This window comes from Stegodyphus dumicola, chromosome 10, assembly GCF_044657685.1.
Source record: "Stegodyphus dumicola isolate Sdum_Otavi_A_Nest chromosome 10, ASM4465768v1".
In the NCBI taxonomy this organism is placed as follows: domain Eukaryota; kingdom Metazoa; phylum Arthropoda; class Arachnida; order Araneae; family Eresidae; genus Stegodyphus; species Stegodyphus dumicola.
Window position 1 is genome coordinate 21,317,845 of NC_140777.1, and position 27,992 is coordinate 21,345,836.

Sequence of the window (27,992 nt, forward strand, 5' to 3'; positions counted from 1 at the left end):
TAGAGAGAGGAGGAAAGGTCTTTGGATTGAAAGTAAATGTTTTTGAGCCTGAGAATTCAAGGTTAAACCCCAGACGGAAGCACCATATAGTAGTATTTTTTCAATAACTGTTATGTACCAAATTTTTTCTAATTTTGAGGATATACCCCAAGTGCTGGCTGTTACAGATCGAAGAGAATTGTGAAGGGTTAAAGTTTTGTTTTTGAGATATTGAATATGGAAATGCCAGGATTGCCGAGTATCTAATACTATTCCCAGATATGTGATGCTCTTGTCAATTTTGATTTTTTCTTGAGAAATTTTGATTATTGGCTTTCTTAGGTTTTTAATGGAAGTACCTCTTTTTGGAATATATAGTGCTTTACATTTCGTAGTAGAAATTTTAAGATGAAATTTATCTGTCCAGTTGCGGAAGATATTTAAAGAAAAGGTGGAGTTAATTTCTATTGATTTCCGGCTACTTGCGTTCACAATGAGAAGAAAATCATCTGCGTATGCTTGGATATGGGTATGATTAATATTGTCGTATAGTTTTAAAACTTCGTTTGCTATAAGATTCCAAAACGTAGGGCTTAAGCAAGATCCTTGAGGACAACCTTTTGTTAATTTATAATTTATTACACCGGAATCTGAAGAATATTGTAGAGTTCTATTGCATAGGTAGTCTTTGATAATATGAAGGATATCCTGAGGGCATGATATTATTTCTAGAATTGTTATGATGTCTTTCCAGCGGATAGAATCGAAGGCTGCTTGAATATCTATCGAAATTATTATTGAATGAAGATTCTTTGATTCATTCATCTTTAAGACTTCTTGCATTTTTTGAAAAGCGTGATCTGTTGATTTATTTGGTGTGAATCCATACTGATTTTCATGCATGATTTTCTTCATAAGCTGATTTTAATTGAAGTATACGTATGCGTTGAAATGGCGAATTTTGGTGAAATGTAACAACTGAATCACTGTATTTGAGAGAGCATATTTTTTAAAATTTCGACAAGTTTGTTTATATCTGTATGTTATATGTTAACTTAAAGAAAAGATATTACAAATTCGTTAAGCAGGGAGACTGAAAGTGAACATTTAAATCACAGAAAGTAGTTTTTCAAACTGTGGGAAATTTGTTAGGTATTTATTTACCAATTTTAATAATTTAATTATACTTTCAGCAAGATTTTGAGATGATGACAATAATTAAGACACAATAACACGCAGAAAAAATACTAATTCAGAAGTCAAACAACAAAAATCAGCGTTATATTTTCAAAATTTTGAAAGTTGCAAAATTTCAAAAAAAGAATTTTGAAAATATAACTCTGATTTTTGTTGTTTGACTTCTGAATTAGTATGGTGACAATAATTTAAAAAACAGACGTAGTTGAATATGAATGAGCATAGTTTCGAAAGTTGCAGAATATGAACTTTAATTTGGTATTTATTAATATTTCTTTTTATATCTTATTAATAACTTGATAACCTGGTATGTACAAAAGAAAACGTGTATACGAGCCAGTTTCCCTTAGAAAGTCCTCCACGAAGGCATCCCTCCCTTCAGGCAGATAGCCCTCGTGTGCTTTGCCATAACTGAATAATCCAATCCTGTACAAAAGAAAGTTTATAATTTATACGGACTCCTTCATTGCACGGAAAGTATTTATTTATTTACCATCAGATGAGCAGCTGCACCGCCTTTAAGACATTCAGCTTTTACGCTCAACTGATGGAATCATCTACCAACTGTGTTGTTATGTAAAATACAATAAAATTTTAGAATTTTGATAATTACATAATAAAAATAAAATATCAAGAAATAAATATATAAATAATACAATAAATAATAAACATAAATAGATACAATAAATAAAAGTTAAAAATTTAGAATAAGATAAATACAATGGTGTTATATATGAAGTCAAATAAAGTATCAGAATTTTGAGAATTATATAATAAAAATTGAAGAAATTAAATATATAAAAACATAATACCTAAAGAAATATGAAAGTAAATGAAACGTAAATAGATAAGTAAATACTTAAGAAGATCATTACAAATTTTGAAAATGAACAACATAATGTATAAGAATAGTAGAGGCTGAGAATGTAAGATATGTAAAGAGTAAAGTATTTCATTATGGAGAATGAAGAGCAGTAATTGAATAAAAGTTGATGAGAAATAGTATTTGAATGAATTAGGATGACCTGAATGAAAAGTTCGTGGAAATTCTTGATAGAGAGTCATTCTTGAGTAAAAGACTTGACTAAAAATCTTGAGTTGAGAATTTATTAATATATTAAGGAGATGGAGTTAGAAAATATCCTTAAATTCTTGATCGAGCTTGAGAGATCTTGAAGGTTTAAATAAAGATAGTCTTGAGTGAAAGCATTAAAATGAGGTAGTAGAAAGAATGGCTTATTAAGTAAGGTAAATGAACAAAGAATAATGATTTCAAGTTCCTTTAAGATTATCGATGTTTGCGGAGATATAATTTATTATATTATGAAGATTATTTCTGAGAATATTACTTTTTAATAACTGTTGAAACCATAACTGAGAAGTTAAATTTTTTGCTTTAAGGTGATAATCTTTAGTAATGTTGCAGTGAAAGAGATAATGATCTATTGTGCCTTCATTACCACAGGTACAGAGATTTGTATGCTGAAGTCCGAATCTATGAAGGTATTCTGGAAATGGACCATGAGCTGTTAGGAAAAATGTAATTGAACGGTTGGTAGATATTAATGATCTTGAAGGTTTTGATATGAAAGTAAAAGTTCTTCTGCCGGTAGTTGCTTCCGTCCAGGTTTGCTTCCATAAGTGCATTAATTCTGTTTCTAATTTTGTTTTTAGTAATGATATTGGATATGGAATTGAGTAATTTGGAAGGGAAGAATTGTTTGCAGCCCCTTTTGCTAGTTCGTCTGCGAGCTCGTTACCACTATTACCGATGTGTGCTTTAATCCATTTGAAATGTGGTCTATTATTGTTTTGAAATTGAGAAAGTAGAAAATGGATTTCTTGTACAGTAGGCGATCGACTGTGTCCAATTATAGCTTGAATACTAGATGCACTATCAGAGAGAATTAAGGATGGTAAAGAAAGTTCTTTTGCGAAGCATATGGCTTCTTTGATTGCAAAAAGTTCTGCTTGAAAAACTGAGTTGTTATTGTTTAAACGAATATTCCAGTTTTTAATATTTGATTTCCGGCTACTTGCGTTCACAATGAGAAGAAAATCATCTGCGTATGCTTGGATATGGGTATGATTAATATTGTCGTATAGTTTTAAAACTTCGTTTGCTATAAGATTCCAAAACGTAGGGCTTAAGCAAGATCCTTGAGGACAACCTTTTGTTAATTTATAATTTATTACACCGGAATCTGAAGAATATTGTAGAGTTCTATTGCATAGGTAGTCTTTGATAATATGAAGGATATCCTGAGGGCATGATATTATTTCTAGAATTGTTATGATGTCTTTCCAGCGGATAGAATCGAAGGCTGCTTGAATATCTATCGAAATTATTATTGAATGAAGATTCTTTGATTCATTCATCTTTAAGACTTCTTGCATTTTTTGAAAAGCATGATCTGTTGATTTATTTGGTGTGAATCCATACTGATTTTCATGCATGATTTTATTCTTATTTAGATGATATAAAAGTCTTGAAAGGATTAGTTTTTCAAGGAGTTTGCCCAACGTGGGAAGAAGGCATATTGGTCTATAAGTAGAGGGTTTGTGGCTGGTTTATTTTTCTTGAGGAGCAAAAGAACTTCTGCATTTTTTAATATATTAGGAAATGTTAAGTTATACCAGCAGGCGTTAATGAATGATATAATAATTTGTTGATAATTATAAAAAATAAGTTTTAAGATGATGTTGTCGATACCATCGGGACCTGGTGCTTTCCTGTTATTTAGTCTTTTGATGATATGTTCCAATTCATCGATCTTTGGAGGGATGATAACTGTTGGTGGATTAGGACGACATGTAGAAGAACTGTTAGATGCTTCTGTATCTGTGGTATGATTCGATCTATATTCATCTTGTGGGAATAGTTTTGATAAAATTTCTAACGCAGCTTGGGAAGAGGAAATTGATTCAGAGAAGCTGTACATTGATAATGAAGGAGGAGTGAAAATTTTATTGTGCGGTATTTTGAAGGCGGAGCCATAAATTTTGGAGGTAGAAGTGCAAAATGTTTTCCAACTATTAATTTTTGATATTCTGATATTTCTTTTATAATGCGCTCTTGCTTTTTGGAAAGCTATTTTATAAATTGTTCACGGAAAGTATTAGAGACATGTTACTACTCCCCAGAATTCTGTAGTAGCTGAAGTTAAACTTAAATTTGAAGAACCGTGGATATGAGATTCTTTACCGCCGAGTTTCCGGGCATGTAGTTTTAAAACGTAATGAGCTGACTAAATCGCAATAGCTTATCGCTATGCAAAAGTCTCTGAGTACTAATAATAAAATAATTAATTTCTCCGTGATCGCACTGGTATAAATTATATATCCAGATATGCGTAGATATTAGCTATCCAATTAAACCTCTCCCTTTCCACCAAACCAACCACACGAGAGGACTTTCGGTTTGCTGCATATTTAGATTGCTGCCAAGCCGCACTGACACTATACATTTGCTGCCTTCTCCAAGATTCGAGCCCGGGCCCTTTGGCACGGCAATCAGAGACAGTAACCACTATACAGGTTGGGCGGCAATAAATATAGAGTTACAAAAGATTATTAGAAATCTGTTGAATGTGAAGTTATTTGTAATCTTTAAAAACTGTAACAATAGGGTTCATATTTGTAGCATCATGAACCAAAAATAATGTTTTACTTTCTTACAAATATGTATGATTGATTTTAATAGCTTTTTGTGCATACATTGACAAACGTCCATGCCTTCTCCGGGATTCGAACCCAGGCTCTTCGGTACAGTCAGCAACACTAGCCACAATGCAGGTTGGGTAGCTTACTCAGGTGTAAAAACTAATCATCAGTGCCGTTCATACCTGTGGAAACGGGTTTAAGCAGTAGCCAGTCAGTGAAGATATTGTTGCGCAGGTACGACTGCGCGGGCGACTCTGCGAAATCGTAGACCGAAACTCAGTTCACGTGTTCGTTGTGAGTGGTCGGTTCTTAACCACGTTGGCACCCATTCCATGCCTGAAATGTCTCTTGATGAACCTCTCTAGAGCAAGAAATCTGCTTAGTAACCAGTGGACTGCTTCGTCTGACCAGGCCAGCCTTATCCTCTCAGAGCAAGGAGCTCTGCGGCTGAAGGTCCAGCAGACTTCCTAATTCGATTCCTAGAATGAGTTCATCCAGAACATATTCTCTGACTTCAACAAACGAAAGATAAGTGAAAATGACTCTACTTGAATATGTAGTTTTACTTAATCTTAATTTAAAAGTAAATTGTGCTCAAAGTAGCTCTCAAGTAAATTGTTCTCAAAAATTTTCTTTCAATCGTTGCCTCGATCAAGGATAATCTTATTTTAGCACTTTACAGAGCAAGACGTCCTTTAACTTAATTATTTTGTATTGTAAGAATATATTAAGTTTAAAAATGAGAACAAGATGTTCATTTTTAGTCTGAGAGACTGACTTCAGGAAACGTTAGCGTGTTTTCTCTTAAATGAATCAGCAAATTTGTTAATCTTTTAAAGAATTTTATTTAACATATATGATTTGAAATGGTTCTCAGAAAATTCACTTAAACTGATTGTAAATGCAAGTTTTTATGAAATGTGTGTTAAAACAAAGTATTTTTGTGATACTGATACATGTGTAAGAGTCCAGCTAATAGTAGAAATTAAGTTAAAAATAAAAACTAGTTTGAGAACGCATGAAGTTAAAATTAGGCTTTGTAATTGCCAGAATATATTAAGTTTAAAAATGAGAACGAGATATTCCGTTTTAGTCCAAGAAACAGAGCTAAAACTTTGGAGTGCTTCTAATTAAATGAAGCAAATTCGTTATTCTTTAAATGAATGAAATTTATTGAATGTAAACCATTTAAAATTGTTTACCGGAAATTCGATTAAAGTGATTGTAAATGTAAAAGGTTTTGTGGAACATGTGTTTAAGTATTTTTGCGATGCTAGTAAAAACAGAAATATGGTTGTATGTGTGAAAGAGTTAAAAGTCAAGTTAATAGAATTTAAGTTAAAAATAAAAGCTAGCTTCAGATTGAATGAAATTTAAAGTTAGTTTTTTGTAATTATCAAAATTAATTAAGTTTAAAAATGAGAACGATTTGTTCATCTGAGAGGCTGAGTTTAGGAAACTTTGGAGTGCTTCCAATTAAGTGAAGCAAATTCGTTACTCTTTATTTTATTATAAAAGAATTTTATTGAATGTAAACAATTTAAAATTGTTTTCAGGAAATTCAGTTAAAGTTATTGTAAACCTAAAAATATTTTTGTAACTGCTTGTAAAACAGGAATGAGTGTGTATGTATGAAAGTCAAGCTAGTAGTAGATTTTACGTAAAAAACGAAAATTACTTTGAGAAAGCCATGACATTTTAAGGTAGGCTTACCAGCGAATGCTAAGTTAATTTTTCACTTAGCGCCTGAGGGCTGAGAATTGAATGTAGGGTGTATTTTTGAGGTGTGGTATGTGAAAATTCTAACATGCAGGTTGTTTGAAGCAGTAACTCTTTATATGAACACATGCTGTTCAGTAGAAAACAGTTTGCTTCAGCAAGACCTCGCAGGGGGGGGGGAGATTTCAAAGTTGGAAAGAAAGTGGTGATTAAACCCATATGATGTCAAATGAAAGTACACTGAAACCTGTTTTTGTGCGGTCTTTGTTTGTGCGATTTTTTTATTTGTGCAATTTTTTGCCCGGTATATAAAAATTTCAGTCAAATTGGAACGTAATTGACGAAGTTACCAATTAAAAAAATAGTAAGTTTGATCGGCCATTTTGTTTGTTTCGACTTGCCATGGCATAGTGGTAAAGGGGGTCGCGGACTGCGATACCGAAGGTCCCGGTTTGGAATCCCGGAGAAGGCATGAGTGTAAAAATTCTGTTCCTTTATAGGAGGTAACGGTACCCACCTATTAGGTGCGTTATTATAATCTTTATTTAATAATTAAAATTTTTATTTTAAATTGTTAAAGTGAGTTTTTTTCCTATGTTGATATTCTTTACCGAACTTGCTACAAATGCCGATAGTTTAGGAATCTTTCTAAGAAAGGAGGCGCTCACGCATGCTAAGTAACTTTCTAGATTTTCATCCTTAAAAACCCTACTTATCGCCACAAGTCATGTTTACATCCACCTGTTGCTTTGCCAACTGGCCAACTTTGCCAACAACACTGGGAGAAATTGAATCTATTCATTTTCTCATCCCCTCTACGCGCTTTTGAACAAGATGCGTGTGAAGGTATGAGACAGACCCCGGGTGTAACTTCACCCGTAGTTTGTAAAAAACAATGTATTAATTCATGAGGAATTTGGCAAAGCACAATTTCATGTCTACTTGCACAATTGGCACACAATTGTTATAAATGTTAGGAAATCAAATAACATTCTTATCTGTAATTAAAAATAATAAGAAATGTTACAAAATTTGTATAGGCGTTTGCCCGGAAGTACTATTAATTTCGTTTTGGCATTTTGCGTCGAAAACTTTAAATGTCCGTTTCACTTTTCAAATTGTTGCCACCCAATTTTATCGCCCTGTGTTATATTTAAAGAAATTAAATGATGAAGTATCTGCAGAAATGTATGTAAGTTTCTCGCATTGTGATAAAACGACTGTACCTAGAGCCATCCAATTCTAAATAACGTAATCTTCTCGAATATGGGCATCTGGAAGCCCTAATTTGGAATTTGTTTTATTATCGATTTCATATTTTGTATCACTTTAACGAATTTTTGATTAACAAACTCAACGATTTAAAAACGAGCAGTGGCAACACTATGCGAAAACAATATCTTCAACGCGCGAGACTTTGTATCGGAAATTCTAAAGATATGCTCTTTTTTTAATTATTTAGCGATATTACTGTTAAATTGAATTTTATGGTTTAAGTGCGAAAAACATGTTTAATAAATAAAGGTAACACATGAATCATTAAGAAAACGCCCCTTTGGGCGTAATATAAAATCTTAAAGGTTTCAGTTTTTATTATTTTATTGTTTTAATATATTGTAAATGTTGACTAAAACTGTTCCAATTGCTTGTGTAACTATGTGCTTTTATTTGTATTTAAAGAACTTTTAGCAGTAACTTCTGTCATCAGGTTATCAACACCTGTTAGATTTTATGTGCGGGACAGTTACGCTATATTTCATTTAATCCTCATCAGTAATTATTCGAACCATACACTATTTCGTAATAATCGATCAGTTTCGAAGGGCTTGGACTCCGAGTCCTCCAGTGCTAACACCACTTCTGAGATCTGAATTAATATTCTTCTGAATCTGATCTTCTGAGATCTAAAAATCAATATTTTATTGCATTTAAACTCCAGTGCTAACACAATACAAATTGGATGCAATTTCCTGTGTGTTTATTTTAGTCAGCATCTTAAAATATATTGATTCCCAGTGGTGTTTTTTTATTACGGCAAAGCACTCTAGCGCTTTGCCGTAACTCTGGCTAAGGGAAGGGATGCTTTCGAGGAGGACTTTCTAAGGGAAACTGGCTCCGTATACACATTACAGATGGGGAAAACACGCATGCAGCAAGTCCGTTCGCCTAGAATCGAGTCTAGGTCGGAACTCCCAGTATTCAGCGACTTAACCGCTCGGCCACCTTGTTGACCCTCAACAAAAGCATAGTAGGGTGAGATAAATATCAAACAACTCGCAAATTTCTCTTTTGGGAAAATTAAAGAAGAGCAAAGCATTTGAGACTCTTGCATTGACAGTTCGTTTTTAACTTATCTAAAAGAATTATGTAAAAATTATATTATAGAAGGTTATTAAATACCTTCGACAGGCCACGAAGGCCAAAGTAATTGAATCGTACTTTTGGAATTGCTTCGTTTGCAGTTTGATGAGTGCTACGAATTTTTAAGAGCACATCCAAAAGCAAATTTAACAAACATCATAACTAAATTCAGTCCCATAATGACTAATGGGGTGTGCATCAAATCTTTAAATGCACTATTAAGCTTATGAGTAAGTAATTGTGCTAGCACAATCACAAAGAATTACAAGCTATTGTGACAATGGATTCTTTATTAAGAAGAAAGCAATAAAACTCAGCTCGAGAAGAACCAAATAAGTTGAAAACTCCAGAAATATTTAAAAGGAATTGATAATTAAAATGTAATTCAGAATTGCAATTTTACTGTTATCTACAATATGTCTTCAAAAATGTTAACTGCCAAATCTTCGAAACTACAGGAAAAGAAATCGGATGCGGAAACCACATGGCTTTCTTATACAGAATATTAAATTATAAGCAGTTTTTTCTGCATTTCATTTAAACTTACTTCTTCGAGTTATACATTTTTTATAAAAAATATATGTTATTGGAATTTAGCAAATATTCTAGAAAATGCTAATCCATTGGAAAAAATCTTTTCCATGATAAAGTAAATTTTTAAAAACGTCAGAAAAAATAGCAGTTAAAATTAATAACAAAACAAGAAGAATAAATCTTCAATCATATCAATATTTTTAATGTACAGCATTTAGAAACAACTTAGTAAAATACATATGAAAATTAAATAATGTGCAAGAAACTAAAACTGGTAAATTTGAGAACGAACATCCTCAGAATGTTTGACAACTGAAGTCCTCCGGACAATGCAGTATGAATGTCCTCAGGATGTGAAATTGGTGAAGTCCTCAGGACATCCGAGAATCAACATCTTCAGGACATCCTCTCATATCCCAGGACATAGCGACTTAAATAAGACATCCTCAGGATGTTAAATTGCGATGTTCTCAGGACATCTGAGAATCAACATACTCAGGACATCCTAATTATGTCCCGGGATATTTCGACTTAAATAGGACATCCTGAGGATGTTTTGTGTTATGGGGGTATATTTCTGATTCAATTAAATCGGTTTTAACTTCGCGGCGAGGCAGAAATACAAAAAAAAAAAAAAAAAAATTCTTTAGAAACTCAAAGATAGACAAAAACATAAAACGCCAATTCATTTAAAACAAAAAAAAATTTACAATTAAAATTAGAGTTCAGTTTCTACACAAAAACAAGCAATTCGGCCAGCAGGCAGATTTTCGGTGCAGAAAACTAAGTTTCCTTTTGGTCCCACTCGACAAAAAGACAGTGAAGGTGCAGAAAGATTTAATTCTGGTTGCAATTTGATTTAATTCTGGTTTAATTAATCTAATAGGTGCAGAAAGATTCTGCTAAGTTTCAAATGTAAACAAATATGGCTGCTATGTTAATCAAAAATCAGGCGTAGCTGCACTTAAACAATTTTTAAATTGTTGATGATTCTACAACGATGGCATGCAGAGTACATAAAAGGCATAAAAACCTTAACCGAATGATAAGAACAGCATAACCATTTTCCATGATTAAGTAAATATTCGCGATTTACTATCATATAAGAATAAACGGAGCTCAGGGAGCCGAGTAACAGTGTACAACTACTCGTTTTTGAGTTATGCGAGATACATACAAACGAACGAACGTACAGACGCCACGAAAAAAATTCTGATCTGAATCTATTTTGGATCAACTTTATAATTGGTTTGAGGAAAAAAAGCCCTTTGTGTCTTTACGTAGAGATGTCACGCAAAAACATAGTTAAATTGCATTCGATAGCGGTCAAAATTGATATTTTCGTTGAAATATGATACCCGGAATTTTTTGTACTTCCTTTACTTCGTACAAGGAAGTAACATTCAGTGGCGGTTAGAATATTAAACAAAACATTGCTATATTGATAAATAATAGTAAATGGGAATCAGAGTTCTTTGAAAATTAAACTGAAGCAAATTTTCTATTTCTGTAATATTATTATTGTGAATTATTTAAACCAGCGGTTCTCAACCTTTCGACTAACAAGTAACATGTAAATAAATACTGAAAAACGTAAGTACCACCGCTACATTTTACAATGATTTTTTTCAGTTTCTCAACAGAAATATTAAAAATGAATATATTTTGCCATTTGCACAACCTATTGGCTGTTTGTATTAAATATGCATATATAAAAAATATATTAGGTTAAAAATGGGTTACAATTTTTACTATCAAAATTTAAGTTGTAATACTTTAATTCTAAAATTGAGTGCGAAATTTGGGTCCGTTTAAGGAAGACAAATTTCCTTGTGTCTGGTCTTACTTCACTTAGTTTTAACAGGAAATTAGGATCCACTTTTAATTTTGTTTCGCATTTAATTTTTAAATATAACATGGATGAAAATCATTGTTCACACAAATAGGTTTGTGCAAAAAGGGAATAAAAAATTAATAACTTTATTTGAATTGCCTTTAAAGTTATTTTTCGGTTCAGATAAAAGTTAACCAGTGCATTATTTTTGAAATCTTCAGTTAGAGCTCGATCACAGGAAACTTCTATCAATTTTTCTTTTTCTTCACGAGATTTTTGAATTTAATAGTTTAAAATACTTTTTCTTTGCGTACCATCTATGTTTCTCTTGCGTACCACCGGTTAGAGCACCTGATTTAAACTATTAAAAATTTTGATTAATTAATGAATGCTGCCTTCTTTACTGGCAAATAAGGAAATAAATTAGAACTTATTTTGGTTTTAATAATCTTGATAGCTCAATAAATCTTGAAGTGTAAAATAAAAAAAATGGGAGAAGAAAAAATTTTAGAAGAAAAAAATTAGGTTTAGGAAGAAAAATGAAAAGGAAATTTAAAGTTATTTTCAATGGAAAAGATAAAAGTAAAGTTCTATTTGTGAAAAAAACAAAAGAAAAAAATTGAACTTGCGAAAAAAAATCTTAACTTTTGCAAAATAAATAAATTGTAAATTTAAAAACTCTTCTTACTTCCTTGTACGAAGTAAAAAGGAAGTGAAGGAAAAAAGGAAATTCCGGGTAATCGCGAAAATTTTCAGGCAGCATATTTCAACGAAAATATCCCATTTTGACCTCTTTCAAATGCAATTTAACGATGTATTTCCGTGATATCTGTATGTAAGGACAGAATAAAACACTCCAAAAAAATTATAAAACTGCTTTAAAACCTCCAAAAAAATTATAAAACTGCTTTAAAATGAATTCTGAAGAGAATTTTTCGTGTCGTCTCTACAAACGTATGTACGTATCTCGCATAACTCAAAATCGAGTAGCCTCAGAACGTTGAAATTTTGTATATAGGACTGCTATAACATGTAGATGTTCATCTCGTATTTTGGTTGCAATCGGCCTCTCCGAACGTATATAAATATATTTATATATATGTCCACTCTGTTACCCGGCTCATTGATCTCAGTTTCTTTACTCTTATATGTTTGTAAATTGTACATTTTTTGCTTTAAAAATGATTGAATTATGTTGTTCTTATCTTCCGGTTAAGGTTTTTATGCCTTTAGTAAATCTGTATGCAATATTTTTAGAATTATCAACAATTTTAAAATTGTTTAAGTGCCGCTAAGCCTAATAATGTTTTTGATGGCGGCTATTGCTCTTGTTTACATTTGAAACAGCAAGATAGCGGATTTGTTGCCAATCTAGAGAAACTTAGCTTCGCAACAACAAAGATAACGCCTTCATTTATTATTGCCAATTAAATCATACTTAATCCATTTTGGAATTTTTTCGAGGAAATAAGTGTTTAAGATTTACTTCGTAATTTTTAATACAGATATTTTGAGTTTTTATGTATGTTTGCCTTGTCGCGAAGTGAAAACTGAATTAATTGAATGAGAAATAGTCAATCGTCTGTGAAAAACTGTTTCTTTTTTGTTTTCTTTGCTTAATTTCTTTTATACATAGTTCTAGCTTTATTGTAGTATTTGAATAGAACATGTGGGAACGATTAGATAATTCTTTAAATGATATAAATTTTGTGCATTCTGAGTTATAATATGAACGAAATATAATACTGTTAAATAAACCTAGCGCCAGAGTGTCGCTATGGTAAACAAAGTGAATTTTAAAGAATGCATTTATTCTATTGTGGTTTATGCGCTGTCGGCGAAGTAGGTTTAATTCAATCTAATAAGTTTAAATGAAATGCAAGAAAAAATGCGCATAATTTAATATTCCGTACAAGGAAGTCATCACGTACAAGGAAGTACACATCAGATTTTTTTTTAAAACAAAAAGCGAAGATAAAAAGTTAAACTTCAAAAATAACTTTAATTTTTGTCATTAAAGTAAAAATGTGAAAAGGAAAAAATATGTAAAATTTTAAAAATGAAAAGAATGTAAGAAATAAGTTTACTTATGAGTTTTAGATAACAAAAACACATTTACTTCGAATAAAACTGTAAGTACGAACCGAAACTGCCACGGATATATCACAGATATATTTAGTTAGCACAGGTACAAACATATTACACTACGCTTTCTTCTATATCGCTCTCTTTCACTGTCTGAAGTGGCCCGACAGTTGATTCTTGTCTTTTGAGCTCAGAAACTTGAGCATGCAAACTTGTGGTAAAAAAGGTTTGTTAACCATTCCTTCAAAGACTCCTTTGAGAGGTCAAACTCGTCTGCAGACCACGACCTCTTCCATTAAGGATTTTTTTTTTTTTTTTTTTTGTTGTTTAAATTTTCTCAAGTTTTCAACCTGCTTCCTCTTTGCATAAATAAGACGTTTGTACGCATCGTCTGCAGCTGTCAGTGATGCTACTTTGATATTAGGTTTGTAATTACTAGAAAGTCTTCTTGGTGCTTCAGAAGAGTCAAAACCATTCATCTGAACTCTCCAGGATGTCTGGGTTTGAATCATCAAAGGCCATATTAAAACCCCATTCATTCCCATCCCATGGTTCTGACTGCGAAGCGTCGCGTGTTGCAACGACAGCCGATGGATTTAGACGTTTTGGTATGCGGGGACTGTCTTGTGATATCCAAAGAAATACGATTTTCCAGGAACAGAGTCGTTAGGTAAAGGTACGCCGTCGTCTACAGAGCGGTAGATTTGAGCTGGAGTCGTCCGATGGGAGAATTCTGTTTTGGGACTTTGTCTTCTATTTTCTGATTCACGTATATTGAAAAGCGGAGGTGGAACTATCATTCCGCGAGCTACGTTCCGTCTCTTACCAGATGATGGATCGTGGCTAATTAGCCAATAGGTCTTCATTTCCGCTTTGCCCTGAAAATGAAATTTATTTTAAAGAAAATTTAATTTAAAGATAAAACACAAAGAATGCTACGAGAACTCGGAATGTAACGAACTAATAAATAAAATAGAATAAATTTTACATAAGAATTGAAAAAAAAAATCTGAAAGGTTTCGGATTTTAAATTACGTTGAAAGGGGCGTTTTTCTAATATTTTGTGTTACCTTTATTTATCATGTTCTTCGCACTTAAATCATAAAATTCAGTTCAACAGCAATATCGCAAAATAATTTTAAAATGAGCATATCTTTAGAATTTTCGATACACAGTCTCGCGCGTTGAAGATAAAAATGTTCTTTTTGTACAACGATGCCATTGCTCGCTTTGAAACCCTCGAGTTTGTTAATCAAAAATATTTTGTAAAAAAACGTTTTACAAAATATGAAGTCGATAATAAAACAAATTCCAAATTTGGACTTCCACATGCCCATATTCGTTGGAGGATTACGTTATTCAAAATTGGACGGCTCTAGGTAACGTTGTTTATCACAATGCGAGAAACATACATACATAGATGCGGATTCTTCATTATTTAATTTCTTTAAGTATAATACAGGGCTCTAATATTTCGTGGCAAGAATTTAAAAAGTGAAACAGCGCTTTTAGTGAATCGACACAAAATGCCGAAAAGAAATTAATAATCCTTCTGTGCAAATTCTTCCTTTGGACTAATAATAAATCAGTTTCTATAATTGACTTGATTATCTTAGAACAGTAGACTGCGGTTAATATTATCGAGGTTAATGATATAATTCGGATGTTGTTATAGAATCGCCCAAGTCCTGCTCGTTAACACAGAAAATACTTCGTTTGTTGTGATCAACAGGTCGGTGACCGTGATCAAAGTGTGGAATATATTTTTTAAATTGAAATAAAATCGCTAAAAATATGAGCAAACAGATTATAAAATTTGTCAAGTGCCAGAAAAATGTCGCTTAGGAAGCGGTCAATCATTTAAGATTGGGCCAAAACAAAAAATCTGAGTTTGATATAGATTTTCAATTTGTTCTGCGATGTTTCTATCTGACTTTTTAAAGTATTTTAATCGGGCACGAGAAAGTTATGGTAATGTCTGTTTTCTCGATTTCTGGAAAGCAAAAGAGTAAAATTACGTTTACAGCTAATACAGTAGTCAATTACAATTTCCGACGTAGCTTTCTCTAAAAATATGTTTCGTTCTGCATTGCACTGGAATGTAAACCAATTTAATTAGAATTCTACTAAAAACATCTAACTAAATACAAAATCTGTAACAATACACTTACGCCAAACTAAGATTGCATTTTCTGCCTAATTTTACATTGGCATGTTCTATTCAAGTGAGGAATGCTCTCTGAATATTAAGAGAACGTTTACTGTCACGGGATACGGAATCGGTCAAGTGATTTCAAGAAATATTATGCGCCGTTCATAAATAAACTTTTGCATTAAACTTTGAAAATACGATTAAATACATTATGAACGGTTCCGAAGCAAACTTCTGCATTTCCTAATTAAAATTCTTTGAAACTTCCTGTTTACATGTTTCTTGTTTAATCTAATTAAATTAGCTTATTTTAGTGCTATTTTGAAGCTCATTTTAATGTTAGTAAAATAGGGTGGACAAACATTACTGCATTGCAATTGTAATAATTTATTTTATTAAGAACTTTATTGGAATAGCAGACGATGCTTTATACAGTAAAAACTTAACAGCAAAGTACATTTTCTCAAGGTATACGAATTATGTAGTTAGTTATAAAAATTTCTTCAGAGGTTCATAAAATTTAACGAAAAAACTATCACAGACTTTGGGATGATTCGGCCGATTTTACTACACGAAGTCACGTTTGCACTACGCACAATGACCCACGATATGACTCAGAAAACTCCTGCTGAATTATTTTTAGGAAGAAAGTCTATAGACCTTTTTTTACTTCCTTGTACGAAGTAAAAAGGAAGTATTGTAATCGCGAAAAGTTTCAGGCAGCATATTTCAACGAAAATATCCATTTTGACCACTATCGAATGCAATTTAACGATGTTTTTGCGTGACATCTGTTCGTAAGGACAGAATAAAAGACTCTTTCCCTTCAAAAAAATTATAAAACTGCTTTAAAATGAATTCTGAAGAGAATTTTTCGTGGCGTCTCTACAAACGTATGTACGTATCTCGCATAACTCAAAAATGAGTAGCCTCAGAAAGTTGAAATTTTGTATATAGGACTGCTATAACATGTAGATGTGCACCTCGTATTTTGGTTGCAATCGGCCGCACCAAACGTATATAAATATATTTATATATATATATCCACTCTATTACCTGGCTCAGTGATCTCAGTTTCTTTACTCTTATATGTTTGTAAATTGTACATTTTTTGATTTAAAAATGATTGAATTATGTTGTTTTTATCTTCCGGTTAAGGATTTTATGCCTTTAGTAAATTTGTGTGCAATATTTTTAGAATTATGAGCAATTTTAAAGTTGTTTAATTGCCGGTAAGCCTGTTTTTAATGGCTGCCATTGATGTTTATATTTGAAACAGGAGACTAGTGGATTTGTTGCCAATCTAGAGAAACTTAGTTTCGCAACAACAAAGATAGCGCATTCATTTATTATTGCCAATTAAATCATGCTTAATTCTTTCTGGAATTTTTTCGAGGAAATAAGCGTTTGAGATTTACTTCGTAATTTTTAATATAGATATTTTGAGTTTTTATGTATTTTTGCCTTCTCGCGAAGTGAGAACTGAATTAATTAAATGAGAAATATTCAATCGTCTGTGGAAAACTGTTTTTTTTTTTTTTTTTTTTTTTTTGTTTTGTTTGCTTAATTTCTTTTATACATAGTTCTAGCTTTATTATAGTATTTGAATAGAACATGTGGCAACGATTAGATAATTCTTTAAATGATATACATTTTGTGCATTCTGAGTTATAATATGAATGAAATATAATACTGTCAAGTAAACCTAGCGCCAGAGTGTCGCTATGGTAAACAAAGTGAATTTTAAAGAATGCATTTGTTCTATTGTGGTTTATGCGCTGTCGGCGAAGTAGGTTTAATTCAATCTAATAAGTTTAAATAAAATACGTATAATTTAATATTCCGTACAAGGAAGTCATGTGGTGTACACATCAGATTTCTTATATCATAAAAACTTAAAACAATTTTCATTAAAAAATTGTAAAATACAAAAAAAAAAAAAAAAAAAAAAAAAAAAAAACGTAAAATACCAAAATGCAGTTAAAAAAACGGTTTGAAAAAACAATTTTTACAATTAAAATTATAGTAGCTAAGCAAAAATAAGCCACCACACATGAAGATAAATTTTTCGTTGCACAAAACTGAAAGTTTACTTTGGTCCCAGCTGGAAGAAAGGCACCCAATTTGGTGTGCAAACTGACTTAATTAACTATTCTACTAAGAGTTTCAAATGTAAACAAATGGTCGCTTTATTAGTTCTCCAAGTTTTAGTTTGTTGATAATTCTACAACAATTGCGTTCAGATTAACTAAAGGCATAAAAACCTTAACTTGAAGTTATTCATTTTTAAAACACAAAATGCGATACACTATTTTTCGTGCAAAAGTGTGCCTGCTCCCGAGTTTCACATGTCAGATATCAAAAATGAATCCATTAAAGCTTCTGATTTCGTAAGAAGTAAGTAAAAGTACAATTATGATAAAAGGGGAAGGGAAGGAAATTTTAAAATTGAGACAGAACGTAGTAAAAAGTAAGTATCGTATTAGCAAAAAATTTCAGGCATCATATTTCAACGCAAATATCCATTTTCACCGCTATCGAATGCAATTTAACGATGTTTCTGCGTGACATCTGTACGTAAGGAGTCTCCCCCCAAAATTTAAAAACTTATTTAAAATGAGTTCTGAAGAGAATTTTTCGTTGCGTCTGTGCGAACGTATGTACGTACGTATCTCGCATAACTCAGAAACGAGTAGCCTCAGAACGTTAAAATTTTGTATATAGGACTGCTATAAAATGTAGATGTGCACCTCGTATTTTGGTTGCAATCGGCTGCACCAAAAGTATATAAATATATGTATATATATATATCCACTCTGTTACTCGGCTCAGTGATCTCGGTTTCTTTATTCTTATATGTTTGTAAATTGTGCATTTTTTGCTTTAAAATATCGCTGTTGTTTTAAAAACAGATGTTCGATTTAAAAAATCGTTGTCGCAAAAACTGTTTTAAAATTTTTTGCTTTAGTAAATCTGTATACAATATTTTTAGAATTATCAACAATTTAAAAGGTGTTTAAGTGTCGCTAAGCCTAATAATTTTTTTCATGGCGGCCATTGCTTGTTTACATTTGAAAGAGCAGAATAGTAGATTTGTTGCCAATCTAGAGAAAGTAAGCTTTGCAATAACGCCTTCTTTTACTATTGCGAATTAAATCATGTTCATTCTGGAAATCATGAAATCATTCATGAAATCATTCTGGAATTTATTCGAGGAAATAAGTGTTTAAGATTTACTTCAGACTTTTCAATACAGGCATCTTGAGTTTTAATGTATTTTTGCCTTGTCGCGAAGTGAGAACTGAATTAATTGAATAAGAAATACTCGATCGTCTGTGAAAAGTTGTTTCTTTTTTGTTGTTGTTCTTTGCTTAATTTCTTTTATACATCGTTTTAGATTTATTATAGTATTTGAATGGGGCAACGATTAGATAATTCTTAAGATGATATAAATTTTGTGTATTCTGAGTTAAAAAATGAACGAAATGTAACGCTGTTAAGTGAACCTACGGCCAGAGTGTCGCTATGGTAAACAAATATAGTGAATTTTAAAGAGTGCATTTATTCTGTTGTGGTTGACGCGATATCGACGAAGTAGATTTAATTCAATCCAATAATTTTAAATGAAATGCAAGAAAAAATGGGTATAATTTAATATTCTGTACAGGGAAGTCATGTGATGCTCACATCAAATATTTTTATTTAATACATTAAGTGTCAAAATTTATCGTTTAATCTTAGAAAATCGTTTTAATATTAGGTATCAAAAATATTGACTCAATTAAAATAATTACTGTGTAATCGACATATTATACATACAAGTGAGTAAAAACAATTAGAAGTTAAAAAAAGCTTTTTGTGTAGTTTTTAACCGTTTATGAGACATATTAGATCTTCCGCGTGATGTTTATTATATCATCTGGCCCACCAGCGGCCGAGCGGTAAAGTCGCTGAACACTGGTAGTTCGGTCTGAGGTTCGAGCCCCGCGAACGGGCTGGCTGCATGGGTGTTTTCGTGGTTTTCCTCATGTGTAACGTGTATACGAGCCAGTTTCCCTTAGAAAGTCCTCCACGAAGGCACCCCCCTTTAGGCAGATAACACACTGCTTTGCTCACTCTCACACACACTCACACACTCTCAAACACTCGCACACACACCCCCTCACACACACTCCCTCACACACACTCCCTCACCCACACACACCCTCACACACTCTCACACACAATCACACACACACCTTCACCCACACTCCCTCACAGACACACACACACTCTCAAACACTCTCTCAAACACACCCTCACAGTCACACACTCTCACACAATCTTACACTCCCTCACACACTTTCACACTCCCTCACACATACATTCTCACACACACACCGTCACTCACACACACACACCCCCACACACACACAGACACTCTCAAACACTATCACACACACACACCCTCACAGACACTCTCTCAGCCACACACACTCACACTCTCACAGACTCTCACACTCTCACACACACTCATGCACACTCACACACTCTCACTCACCCTCACACACCCCCTCACACAAACTCTCACACACCCTCACACACACACTCACTCACACCCTCACACACACACTCACACACACTCTCCCACACTCTTACACTCCCTCACACACTTTCACACTCCCTCACACATTCTCACACACACACACACACACCCTCACAGACACTCCCTCAGCCACACACTCTCACACACACTCATGCATACTCACAAACTCTCACACACACTCACACACTCTCTCACACACCTTCACACACACACCCTCACACTCACGCCCTCACACACACACACCCACACACACACTCATACACTCTCACACACCCTCACACACACACCCTCACACACTCACACACTCTCTCACACACTCTCTCTCACACACTCTCAAACACTATCACACACACACACCCTCACAGACACTCCCTCAGCCTCACACTTTCACACACACCCTCACTCAAACTCACACCCACAACCTCACACACACGCACACCCTCACATACACACCCTCACACATCCTCACACACACCCTTACTCAAGCTCTCACACACACACCCCGTCACCCACACATTCTAACACACACACTCTCAAACACTCTCAAACACACACACATACACTCAAACACACTCACGTACTCTCACACACAGACACACACCCTCACACACACACTCTCACATACACTCACACACACACCCTCCCTCACCCACACACACCCTCACACATCCTCTCGCACACTCTCACAGACACACATGCACACACTCACACACACACCCTTACTCAAGCTCTCACACACACACCCCGTCACCCACACATTCTGACACACATACACTCAAACACACTCACGTACTCACACACAGACACACACCCTCACACACACACTCTCACATACACTCACACACACACTCTCTCACACTCTCTCACACCCTCACACACACTCCCTCACCCACACACACCCTCACACACTCTCACACACAATCACACACTCCCTCACACACACTCACACTCTCAAACATTCTCACACACACACCCTCACACACACCGTCACCCACACACTCTCACACTCTCACCCTCAACACCCTCACACACACACCCCACACACACACACATACACTCTCACAGACACACACACTCATGCACACTCACACACTCTCACTCACCCTCACACACTCTCACACACAATCACACACACACTCACACACACTCTCCCACACACTCACACTCTCAAACACTCTCTCAAACACACCCTCACAGTCACACACTCTCACACAATCTTACACTCCCTCACACACTTTCACACTCCCTCACACATTCTCACACACACATTCTCACACACACACCCTCACACACACCGTCACCCACACACTCTCACACTCTCACCCTCAACACCCTCACTCAAACACTATCACACACACACACACACACCCTCACAGACACTCCCTCAGCCACACACTCTCACACACACTCATGCATACTCACAAACTCTCACACACACTCACACACTCTCACAGACACACATCCACACACTCTCTCACACACCTTCACACACACACCCTCACACACACACTCTCACGCCCACACACACCCACACACACACTCATACACTCTCACTCTCACACCCTCACCCTCACACACACCCTCACACACTCACACACTCTCTCACACACACACTCTCACAGACACACATACTCTCACACACACTCCCTCACCCACACACCCTCACACTCTCACGCTTACACACTCTCTCTCACACACAACACCCTCACACACACACCCTCACGCAACACACTCACACACTCTCACACTCTCACATACCCTCCCACACACACCCTCACACACACATCCTCACAAAACACCCTCACATACACACCCTCTCACACACTCATACACTCTCACTCTCACACTCTCACACACACTCACTCTCTCTCACACACACACCCTCACACACACACACACACACCCTCACACCCTCAAACACTCTCACACACACACTCACACTCTCACACTTCTTACCTTAGATGTCTGACGTTGGACCTTAGACTTCTTTAGACGTCTGAAGTTGGACCTTATACTTCTTACCTTAGATGTCTGACGTGGGACCTTAGACGTCTGACCTTAGACTTCTTTAGACGTCTGACGTTGGACCTTAGAGACTTTGAACTTAGACATTTAAAGGTAAGAGATCTAAGGTCAAATGTCCAAGGTAAGAATAAGTTTTGTGGTGTAAGTTTACTTATTATTGAAATCGAAGAAAAAGAAATGCTTCTCACTGCAATCTGGAAAGTGTGAAAAGGTGTCTCAAATAAAAGGTTTAAGTAAAAACGCATAAAAACCCGGAGAAAATGGACAGTAAACTGACCTCATATTGCACGGCATTTTACTGTTTTTGTTCTCCAGGTATTGATTTTATTTTTAAAGACCATTGCTTATCAAATTTGTTTCCTTAGTGATCTCTTACCTTTAAATGTCTATCACGCACAAATATTTTGTCTATGGTGTTGAATAACATTTACAATGAAAAGTTATTTTATTAAATTATTTTATATCTACAAAATATTTAAGCTTTATTTTATAGTGCTTTATATAATCATTGTTACTATTTACAGTTGCTGGCTTTAAATTATATAACTTATTTTTTATAAGAAATCTAAATTTTATAGCTTAAATAGTATATAATTTTAAATTTTCTGTAAGAATATACTTATGAAATGCAATGTGTTAATTGCAAGTGTCGTAAGAACAGCGCATTTACCGTTTGCACGATAACGTAATAAAGATTGTTCAAACAACTTAAAATTGTATTGAATTTTGAAAGAATAGAAGTTACCAATAATTCTTCCAAACAAAACATCGCATTTACAAAAATGCAAAAAAAAAAAAAAAAAAAAAAAAAAAAAAAAAAAAAAAAATTTACTTTCTGAAACACGTTTCTCTACTCTCAACTGGTGGTACGCAAGAGCAAAATAGGTGGTACACAAAGAAACAAAGGACTTTTAAGTATAAATTAAAAAATCTCGTGACAAAAAAGAACACTTGATATATATATTTCCTAACTGAAGATTTCATAAATAACACTTGTTAATATTTGGCTCAAACGAAAAAATAACTTAAAGGCATTTCAAATAAAGCTAGTAAATTTTATTACTTTTTTTACACAATCTATTTGCGTGAACAAAATTTTGAAAAATAAATATAAAATAAAATTAAAAGTAGATCCTCATTTGCGCTTAAAACTAAGTGAAATAATAAGGAAACTGATCTCTACTAAACAGGCCCAAATTTCGCACTAAATTTTAGAATTAAAGTATGATAATTTAAATTTTGATAATAAAAATGGTAACCAATTTTTAATCTAATATTTTTAGGTGTGTATATTTAATACAAATAACCAATATGTTGCACAAATGGCAATATATATATTTTATAAACTGAAAAATAACCATTGTTATTTTTTAAAGTTGTTTAATTGCCGCTAAGCCTTTTTTAATGGCGGCCATTGATGTTTACATTTGAAACGGGAGACTAGTGGATTTGTTGCCAATCTAGAGAGACTAAGCTTCGCAACAACAAAGATAACGCCTTCATTTATTATTGCGAATTAAATCATGCTTAATCCTTTCTGGAGTTTCTTCGAGGAAATAAGTGTTCAAGATTTACTTCGTAATTTTTAATATAGATATTCTGAATTTTTATGTATTTTTGCCTTCTCGCGAAGTGAGAACCGAATTAATTAAATGAGAAATACTCAATCGTCTGTGAAAAGCTGTTTCTTTTTTGTTTTGTTTGCTTAATTTCTTTTATACATAAGTCTAGCTTTATTATAGTATTTGAATAGAACATGTGGCAACGATTAGATAATTCTTTAAATGATATACATTATGTGCATTCTGAGTTATAATATGAATGAAATATAATTCTGTTAAGTAAACCTAGCGCCAGAGTGTCGCTATGGTAAACAAAGTGAATTTTAAAGAATGCATTTATTCTATTGTGGTTTATGCGCTGTCCGCGAAGTAGGTTTAATTCAATCTAATAAGCTTAAATAAAAGGCAAGAAAAATGCGTATAATTTAATATTCCGTACAAGGAAGTCATGTGGTGTACACATCAGATTTTTTTTTAAAGTAGACGTAGACCTTTTCCAGGACCCAGAAAAGAATTGTAAAAACTTTGGTGACGATAGCTATAGTAGTGACTCAGATATCAGCAGATTTTCTTATATATATATATGCTATAACCACATATAATAAAAATTGGCCATCGTATTGACACCTACTAGGAAAGGTATAAATATCATTACGTGGATTGCTGTAGGGAAGGCATAAATGTCATATATGGGACATGGGGGCACTTTTAAAATACTGTTCGTCTCGAAAGAATTGCCGTAGAGTAAGAAAAGGTAAGAGACATTTGAATCTATCCCGGTGAGTATTCTCTATCGAAACCTGGACAAAGCCGGAGAAGTTTATACTGTCGTATGTAAGTTCCCCAAGACTTAAACCAACAAGAGACTCTTTACAGGCATTTAGCCACATTATTTTAGCCAGGCTGGCTTAATTTACATTGTGTTCAGATCAAGAGCAGCACAATTCTAACGTATTTTTATAAATTGCTAATAAAATACTACACTTAGTAAAGAGTGGTTTCTTATTTGTAGAAAATAATTTTGAGACATTTTTTAAAGAATTTGAATAGCACTTTATTCGTGCATTAAAGGATAAATTTTAATTCCTTCAAGGCTAATAATATTTAAATTTTCTTTCTTAGCTTTGGAAGACTTTGTAGTTGGGCACATATTTTCAACATTTCTAAATTCTTACACTATAAATCTCGCAGGGTGGGATTTGGAGGGTGACAGCCATGGAGGTAGGAAAGGGAGGAGGGGCCATTCCGCGCTAGAAGTGAAGCACTGCTTTGAAGCTTGGGTCACCAGACGGGGTGTTCTTTAAAATCGTAAAAAACAACCTTATATTTAGCGTAGGTATAATGAAACACTAAATCGATTTCGAGGGCAGCTAAAGGTCCCTCCTCATAAGGAGAAAGAACAAATCTAGTTATAACCACGTGCAGTGCTGATAAGCACCACGTGTTTCTGTGATTCCTATTTTCTTCTTTCTATGTATTTCTTTCTCCTGATGAGGAGGGACCTTTAGCTGCCCTCGAAATCGATTTAGTGTTTCATTATACCTACGCTAAATATAAGGTTGTTTTTTACGATTTTGATTGTCACATTAGCGTGTTTCTCTTCTAGTCTGGGGTGTTCTTTGTTTACATTCAGAAGCTCGTTTGACAAGATTCTGATAGTATTTCGACACACGACAGTTCCATAGAAATCGTAAAAGGGACACTCTCGCATGAAAGAAACATTCATACTGTGATGGATAATAGCAATTTGTATAGTTTACTGACATTTACGCAAAAATCACATCTTGGTTATTTTTCGATAACTAACAACAGCGATTTTGATTATGAATTTGTTTTATAAAATTCTAAGCAGTTGCACTACAAAAATATAGATTTTAAGAAAATTGCTAAAAGAGATCTGCCAAAATTTATTTTCTAGAAGATTTGAAAAGTTTGAAACTTGATGACTAAATGTAAATATAAAATTATGTATGTTAAAATATTTGTAATAAGGCACATAGGTCAGATTAAGTTTTTATTAAATAGAGTAACACATGCAAGGGCTATCTGCCTAAAGAGAGAGATGCCATCGTGGAGGAATTTTGAAGAAAAACTGACCTCTGAGTGGGTATTAAAAATAATACTTATAATTTTCATTCAAATTATATTCATATGTATTTTTTATGTAAAACTTTCGGGTGTATGCTAAATTAGTGTAAATTACTTTACACGAAAAATATAGTGAATGCACAGAAATTAAAGATTTGCACATGCCGGAAATGATAAATAGGAAATATGTATGGGTATTTATGCATGTGCTTGCAAAAAGCATGTATCTGCCTTTGACAAAATACTTAAATATTCATTTAATTATTTATAAATGTATTTGAAATGAAGAATTTATTCACTTATAAACAACTGTGAAAGTACTGTGAAGAAATTTAATGATTAAATGTATCTAATTTATAATGATTATAAATGTTATCTAAATATATAATAACCTTAATATTGAATTGTAAACACAAATTGAAATCCTGTTGACAAATTCGTTATAAAACTATTTAAGCAAGAATTGTTCGTATTGGAAAGCAATCTGTTAAAAGGTATTGTAAAGCAAATGCTATGAGATGCGCACTTAAGAACGTAATAAAGAGTTTTGGAATATGTATTGTTGAAATGAAGGGTAAAAAAAAAAAAAAAAAAAAAAAATCTGATAAGTATAATTAAAAGAATTATTCCCTTTACATTTTATAATAACTCAGTTACAAGTTTTAAATAATACTTAAAAAAAACACTTATTTTATTCCCTTTCAGAAATGTTCAGAGAAAGTCAAATACTATTTAATACCTATTTAATTTTCGCTAATTCCTAATAATTCTCTAATTTAAAATGAACCGAATAGAGCATTAATTATAAAATGACTTACATTTTTCGATTTAAAAGAAGCCAAAAAATAATGTCATATTTAAGAAAGTATTTTAAGAAGCTCTATAAATAATGCATAATTTTAATATTAATAATACAATAAACTTTGATCTTAATTTTTGTACCTTAACCGAATAAAATCGAATTACCTTAATTTTTTTTAATGTAATTAACGAAAACTTGTGAAAATATTTCATTCAAATTAAACCATTCTGAGAAAACTGTCCTGTGAAAAGTATAGCATTTAATTCCGTTCAGAATGAAATGTTGTTTAAAAATATGTTGTTTTCACATACTTAGGACTCTGAAGTGTTGTAGAAAAAGAAAATATATACATTTATATGTATATTTGCGACGTAATTACAAAATATTTACACCCGAACGCGTCAAATCCCATAGAACTCAATGGTAAATGACCCAATGTTTTGGTCACCACGTAGGGATCGCCGGTGCTTCAGAGCAGGGTACGGAGAAACTTGTTTAGGGCGACTCCATCTTACTTCCTACCTCCATGGTGTTCGCTCCGTTTCGTGTCAAACAACGCAAATTTACTGTCTTGGTAGCAGAACATGTTTGGAACCAGACTGACCAAACAAGTTTGCTAAGCCAAAGAACGTTCTTTGGCTAAGCGCCATTTCAAGCGAGGACAGTCGTAACAATGGATACAGCTCCTTTGCCAAAAGTAAGTTCGCTTTTAAAATATATATACAATTATTTCTTAATATAAATATCTTAATTATTATAAATTATAGTTAGTTTATGTGTCAAAATTTAAGTATGTAATAAAAAGTAGTTTTAGTTTGCTCTTTTTTTTTAGGTGTCTGTAAATTTGCTTTAAGAGTGTAATGCTGTAACGTAGTTTTATTTATTACGTAATGCTAACACAATGAAAGCTGTACGTATGGATGGTACTTTTTGTAAATAATTCTTAACATTATTTTTATTTTTGAACAATTTACACAAAGCTATCGAATTTAATTATTTAAATTTAGTTTTGCATGCATTCCTATTTTAAATAGGAAGAACAGCGGTGGAAAAAAAAAAATGCATACTAAAGTTTTGATTTTTTTTAATAACACAAGTGTGTAAATTATTTGGTAGTATTGGAAGAAATAAAAACCGTATACTTTACTGAATTTCCTATTAAAGTCATATCGTTTTCAGCTTCTAGTAGTTTTTAATAGATTTTTAACTTTCATTTTTTATAAATTCTGCTTATAGTTTGTGACAATAAAATTCACTTACTGTTGCAAAGCTGAATTTTTCCAAAATATAAATACTAGCACTACCTGAGTCATATCAACATTCTAAAACTTATATTTTTGCAAATATGTTGTTATTCTCGAGAGTGTAGGTGTAGCTAAGGCCTCTTGAACATTCAGAAGTCCGGG

The 27,992-nt window shown here is 33.2% G+C and overlaps 1 protein-coding gene and 1 long non-coding RNA gene across 12 annotated transcripts in view; one reads left to right on the forward strand and one right to left on the reverse strand.

Annotated features, from left to right (window-relative positions):
• Positions 1-1,420: 1,420 nt before the first annotated feature.
• The window catches only part of LOC118179762 (transcription factor unc-3-like), a 69,683-nt gene continuing 43,111 nt past the window's right edge, over positions 1,421-27,992 (reverse strand). For 8 of the 11 annotated variants that reach the window (XR_015043346.1, XR_015043345.1, XR_015043344.1 and 5 more), the window contains exon 3: positions 13,777-14,250. Coding sequence is in view for 4 of the 11 variants with exons in the window: in XM_085824768.1 (XP_085680894.1) it covers positions 14,235-14,250 (16 nt within the window). In the remaining 7 variants the exon portion in view is untranslated. Of the gene's footprint in view, positions 1,603-13,776; positions 14,251-27,992 lie in introns of those variants that run through there. The other 3 variants (XM_085824765.1, XM_085824766.1, XM_085824767.1) reach the window with 1 other exon arrangement.
• The window catches only part of LOC118203200 (uncharacterized), a 74,771-nt gene continuing 73,911 nt past the window's right edge, over positions 27,133-27,992 (forward strand). The window contains exon 1 of the long non-coding RNA XR_015043368.1: positions 27,133-27,283. This is a non-coding gene — a long non-coding RNA (uncharacterized LOC118203200). The remainder of the gene's footprint in view (positions 27,284-27,992) is intronic.